At 47.8% G+C, this 6,149-nt stretch overlaps 1 protein-coding gene across 2 annotated transcripts in view; it reads left to right on the plus strand.

Moving 5' to 3' along the window:
- The window catches only part of samd11 (sterile alpha motif domain containing 11), a 54,813-nt gene extending 49,043 nt beyond the window's left edge, over positions 1-5,770 (plus strand). Inside the window, exons 8-13 of one of the 2 annotated variants that reach the window (XM_008291024.1) lie at positions 327-442; positions 789-867; positions 1,088-1,878; positions 2,556-2,689; positions 3,616-3,726; positions 3,981-5,770. In XM_008291024.1, coding sequence (XP_008289246.1) covers positions 327-442; positions 789-867; positions 1,088-1,878; positions 2,556-2,689; positions 3,616-3,726; positions 3,981-4,265 — 1,516 coding nt within the window. In that variant the 3' untranslated portion in view covers positions 4,266-5,770. The remainder of the gene's footprint in view (positions 1-326; positions 443-788; positions 868-1,087; positions 1,879-2,555; positions 2,690-3,615; positions 3,727-3,980) is intronic. The other variant, XM_008291025.1, reaches the window with a different exon arrangement.
- The last annotated feature ends 379 nt before the right edge of the window (positions 5,771-6,149 follow it).

Genomic DNA, 6,149 nt, shown 5'->3' on the forward strand with positions numbered 1-6,149 from the left:
CTGCGGCGTGACAAGACTGATGAGGCACTGGGGCGACATGGGGGCCTCTGGAGCGCCACTGATAAAAATACACCGCATTCATTGGAGTGCCAACACACACACACACACACACACACACACACACACACACACACACACACACACACACACACACGAAGAAGGAGTCGAGATGTGCTGAGAACAGAAAAACTCCAAATCTGAGGAGCAAACTATTTTATTGACGTAGGCACTCGTATATTATGCATCCCTCCACGCTTTTGTCATTTTAACTTATAAATCCAAATGGAAATGAATGGTTGGTTTTTTTTTTATGTTTGTGTCCACAGAGAACTGTCCCATCCTCCTCCTCTACTGTCCCCTCCAACTGCTCCTCACATCGCCTTAGGCCCTCATTTGCGGCCTCCTTTCCTGGGCATGCCCTCTGCTCTTTGCCAGGCGCCTGGTAGGTGGACAGAACTGCACAATAGAGAAAAATGCCATTTTCACTTTTACAACATTACAAAGGAATTGTTTTGTTGCTCTGTGTCAAACCAGAGGGTTGAATGAGATATTGTAAAATGTATAAAAGGTGTGGTGGATGAAGGCTATTGCATTTAGAAGATTCTTTTTCCTTGTAAACTGATTGAAAATAGAATTTTGTGTAGTTTTTGGTAACCTGGGTCACTTATTAATATGCTGCTCATAGAGCTGTCATGTCCCCTCTGTTCCTAACATTTGGCACATTATATTGTCTCTTTTTAATTTTTGCTAACAGGTCTGTTTATATTTTCTTGCCGTTTGTGTCACAGGTTACGGGTTCCTCCAACCAGCTCAAGCTGAGATCTTTGCTCGACAACAGGAGCTCTTGAGGAAGCAGAATCTGGCCAGGTGTGTGTTACAGTATGTACTGATAAAATGATCATGACAGCCGATGTAGAAGCACTATAATGTTGGTTTATTGTCGCATACAAGAGCAAGTAAAGAGTAGCTTCAAGGAGCTGTATGCTGGTTTTCATATACAGCCATGCAAGCTGTTTCAAATGTGAAATACTGTAAAGTTTCAAACATTTGGCCGGTTTGTTGACGTCTCTGTGTTTCACTCCCTCAGACTTGAGATGTCAGCCGAGCTGCTGAGACAGAAGGAGTTGGAAAACCTCCACCAGCGACAGCAGCAGCAGCAGCGCCTGCTGGGCTCCGACGCTCTGGGAGCTCTACCTCCTGGCCTTCCCCACGACCATCCAGCCCTGCGGAGTCTCCACGACATCCCAGAGGGCCATCCTCTCCGCGAGGAACTTGCCCGCCGCTCCAACGCAATGCTGGTACTTCGCCATGGGGCCGCCACACCCCTCCTGACCCTCAACCACCAGCAGCAACAACCTGGAGCGTCCTCCACAGCTAAAGACACCCAGGCGCAGAGCTCCACTGCTGGGCCAGATGCCGAATCCAGGAAGGCAGCTCGCAGGGGCTCCCAGACGCAGCTCCGTGCTGGGGATCACAGAGGAGGAAGAGAGGACAGAGGACGGGAGGCAGACATGGAGATGCACGACGAGGAGATGAAGGACTCAGACAGTGAGGCGGAGATGTGCGAGGAGAGGCAAGAGGTCGTCTTTGCCAAGTCCAGCAGTAAACCCAGGGATAGGGAGAGAGACCGGGGTAAAGAGACTGGCAGCAAGGGAGGGTGTGACAGTGCCAAGGAGGCTGGAGAGAGCTCGGGCAGGCTCAGCGCTCCTTGTAGTTCAGCAGGTACAGAGTCGCCCAGTCGCCACCTTTTCACCCCCGGACTGGGCAAGGCCGACCTCAAGTACCACCTGCCTCCAGGGTTCATGCCACCGCTGCCTGCTCTTCACGCCCAGTCGCTGCCATTCGGATTCCCCTACGCCAACCCTTACTTTCACACGGGTGAGAGCCTCGGACACATACACAAAACACACACACATGCACAGAGCTGGAAACTGACATGTGAAACCCATTAGCGTCACTCTCTGTGTGCGTGTCTCCAGTGTGGAGACCTCTCCCTGTTAGGGGCCCTGAATCTGACCCCACTGTGACCCGCATGCACAGCCACGTGGGCAGAGAGGAGGGAGGAGGGGGGGTTGTTTGTTCACATCACATACATGCAGTGCACACACACACACACACACACACACACACACACACACACACACACACACACACACAAGAACAGAAGATTCAAATCCAATCAGTAGACCTAAAACTATTAGTTCGCTGAGCCAAGAATCACAACATAATTTTATTCCACAACAATTCTGATTATCAATTAATAGTTTAGGTAATTTTGTAACAGAAAATAGCAAATATTGTCTGATTACATCTTCTTCATGTCTGAAGTTGCTACTTTCCTCTTCCTTTTATATCAGTGTACAATTAATATCAAGTTGGCCTGTTCAAATCAAAGTTGTTGTTGTTTTTTTTTAATTAAATCTCTCCATCACAATTTGGCTAGCTAAAGAGCTTTGCTGTTTTTCTACCATACCGCTAAAAGTATTTTTAAACACGCTTTGTACCCAGAGCGTATATTGACAAATCATTTTCATCCGCCGCTGCTTTTTTTCCAGGCTCTTTGGGAGGTCTTTTCATGGATGGCGAAGACTCAGCCACAGCAAACCCTGCGGAGGACATCAGCAAGTGGAGTGTGGAGGATGTGTGTGGCTTTATAAGCAGCCTGGCTGGATGTGCTGAATACACACAGGTGAGAACATAGAGAGAGACAGAGGGGGGGGAAGTGAGAGAGAGAGAAGGGGATGGAGGCCAGGGGCAGGCTGACGACTAACCATAGAGGAAATACAGATAAAATGCGAAACTGCTGTAGTGTTTTTCCAAGGGCGTCTCATTATGTTTAGGTAGAAACACTAAACCTGCAGTTTTTTCAGAGTTTACTGTGAATGCGTGTGGCTGCATGAACGGTCACTACTTCAGCCATATTTGTGGGCTTTCGTGTGAATGAGGCCGAGCTAGCAGTGCATGCGTGTAGCTTGCGTGAATGAAATGTTCTTGTGCGTACCGCCGAATGTCGTTCCAAAATGAGCTACCCAGTTTTAGAGAAACATCAATCCATGTTCTTTTAAAAAATTAGCAAAGTGTTCAGTTTCCAATATTATAGAGTCTGAACACCACGCTCACATGATGAGATAGCTGTGATTTCCTTCTGACGTGACGCCAGTGGAAGAGACAGGAGACAAACTGTTCCATGTAAAGTTCAGCTGACTCTAATAAATGTAAAAATCTGTTAGTATGAAATTCCCTCTTATTAGCTTCAGATGAACTTTATAAATCACATTTGCATGGAACGAATTTGTCCCTCTCATGTTACACTGGAGTCACGCTGGGAGCAGATTTCTATATGTCCAGACAAGAGAAATGATTAATGGATGGTTACACGTCCAATGCACACACTTTCCCCACGACCAGATCATCCAGATTGCAAACACGTCGGGTGACAATCTTCAGTTTTTCTCTCAAAGTGGGTATGTAACATTTTGGAATAGAACCCCTGTTGTGTAGCTTGTGTGTGTGAGTGTGTGTGTGTGTGTGTGGATGTGATGATTTGTGCGTTGGACGTTTCTGTGTTTGTGCGCATGTCCGGGGCTGTGGCTGAAGCGGCTGTGTCTCTGCCAGGTGTTTCGGGAGCAGGCCATTGATGGAGAGACATTGCCGCTGCTCACTGAGGAGCACCTGCTCACCACCATGGGACTAAAGCTGGGGCCTGCGCTCAAGATCCGCTCACAGGTACACACACCACAGTCCTGCGAGTGTGTGCTTTGTGTATGACTGCGTGCAGCTGTGTGTGTGTGTCCGAATGTGCGTTTCCGTCTGTAGGACCGAGACAAACTGCTAGCATAGCATAGCTGATTCCCATAAACTAGCCTGCCCCACCAGACCTGCAGCCTCTCCTCTTCTCTCTCTAAAACACACATTAGTCCACCGCACCAAGCTCGACAGGCTGAACTGACAGTCATGTGATCTCCTCTCCGTCTCCTCAGGTGGCGCGTCGCGTCGGCAGGCTTTTCTACATGACAGGATTCCCACTGGCGTTCCCGTTCCCACCTTCTGCAGCCTTGCGCCCCCCAGATCGCGATCGGGACACCCTGACCACGCCATCCGACACCCCGCTGCCCCTCTCGCTGTCCCTGCCACACCGACCTACCTCCACCAGCAGCAGCTCCTCTCCATACAGCGGACCCACCCCAGGGTGCTCCTCCCCGAAGCAAGAAAACGGCAACAGCTCCGCCGTGGTGGGAAGATACGAGGCCAAAACTCCCTCGTAGGAGCGGACAGGCAGGAAGGGAAGACCTGTCTCATGCATTGGGGATGAGGGGGGTAACTTGAATCAGACTGACTCCCAGGCCCTATTTATCAGACTCCCCTCACCTTGGGACATTAAAGCTGAAATTTATGGGAAAATATTAGCCTGGAATAAAAGACAACTGGACGTTATGGACCGTATCCGGCAAACCAATCAGCTGAGTTCCTCTGCAGTGGCTGTAGCCGAGCAGAATCCAAAGAAACTGGGTTGGAAGGGAGAAACGTGAAGCGACAGAGGAACAGAGAAAGAGAAAAAGGAGGAAAAGGAGACAGCTGGTCACAGACAGCCTGCCAAAAAAAAGGAGCAAAGCCCTGCCACAAATGCGACATTCTTGCAAGTCAGACAGTCAGACGCTAGCGGAAACTCTTCCTTCCTTCCTGGGCTGGAGGAAGCTCTGCTCACTCACTTTGTTTCTCTTGTCTCTATCTCTCTGACTGCTCTCACCACAAGCCCTGCAGAGCCCAGGAATTAAAAAGAGACGCCTCTCCCCTTTTTTCTTCCTCCCTCCCTCCTTCTCGCCTGTTTCCCGAGGCCAAACAGCAGCGTGGCGTTGTCTTTTTAGCGGCTGGAGTTGAAACATATGCTGAGCAGCACTAGATCTGACCAGCTCCCTCTTATCACTGCAACTATGCATTCCACTGTCCCGATACCAAAGATGACCGGATGTGTGGAATTGGAATTCACAATGTGTCTGCTTCTTTTTGCATTAATGGTCTCAGAGAAAGACTGGTTCAACAGGGGAATGCTAGGCTAGTGCCTCACATGATGGACTCTATTTGAGGTGACACAGGTAGAGCTGTCATTTACTGACATACAAAGGCTTAAATGTTGCTGAAATGCAGAAGCCTCAATGGCGGCTATGGTGTGTATGGCCTATGTCATTGTACGTTTGTGTTGACTACTGTGGGAGGTAGGAAAAACATGCAAAATTGTACAGAATCATGCTTAAGATGAAAATATCCTGAAGGTTACATACGTGGTACTTTTACTTTTTGTTAAATGTAGTTGCACGAATAAGGTTTTCTTTACTGAAAAATGTGACTTGCTGAACTTTGGTGGTACTTTTGTTCATAATTTTTGTTCTGCCATTTTTAAGAAAAAAAAAAAAAAGTGTAATATTAAAAAAGATGCTCCAATCTCGAATGCTACTTCAGCATATAAATATGAGGACAAAAATATTTATAGGACTTTTGATGTAGTAGATAAAGCAGATTATGATATGTATTAAAATTAGCCCTTAAGATGGATTCCAAAGATACTTTTGTTTTCTCTTGGTTGCAGGGAAAAGAAAGGCACAAAGCTCTTAATGCAAATGTTTCAAATTTGTTATGGATTTTTTTTTTTTTTTTTTTTAAACTACGCAAGCAATGAATTAAAAAAATGGTCTCTAGATTTCCCTTCAGAAGTTTTGTCTTCATCCTATTTTTCTATTCACCACACAGGTGAAATAAATCCTAAAGAAACCGCTCGGCTTTCTCTTTTTCTCTTGTGTTTGTGTGCTTGCATCAGACAAATGTACAAATGCCTTTTCCTCCTCAGGTGTTTGTGGTTCTTCTGTAGAAACGTGCAGGAGGGTGTATGTGGTCTCCCGGTGTGTGTGCGTGAGGGGGAGGTGACCCATGGGGGGCACAGTTCAGGTCAACACCAGCTGTCAGAGTGTGAGGTTCAGCCGCAGGCCAAGGCCTCCCTGCCTGTGGGGGTAAACCTGACCCTCCTCATGTACCCACACACATACAGGAACAGAACCAGGAGCAGCCCTCACTCACGCTTACTTTCCTCCTTCAAAGCACTACGCTCTGCACACTCTGCTGGGACTTCCCCTCGCTTTAGGCGGGCTTCTGCACCA

Source organism: Stegastes partitus, unplaced genomic scaffold, assembly GCF_000690725.1.
Source record: "Stegastes partitus isolate 25-593 unplaced genomic scaffold, Stegastes_partitus-1.0.2 Scaffold710, whole genome shotgun sequence".
Lineage (NCBI taxonomy): Eukaryota > Metazoa > Chordata > Actinopteri > Pomacentridae > Stegastes > Stegastes partitus.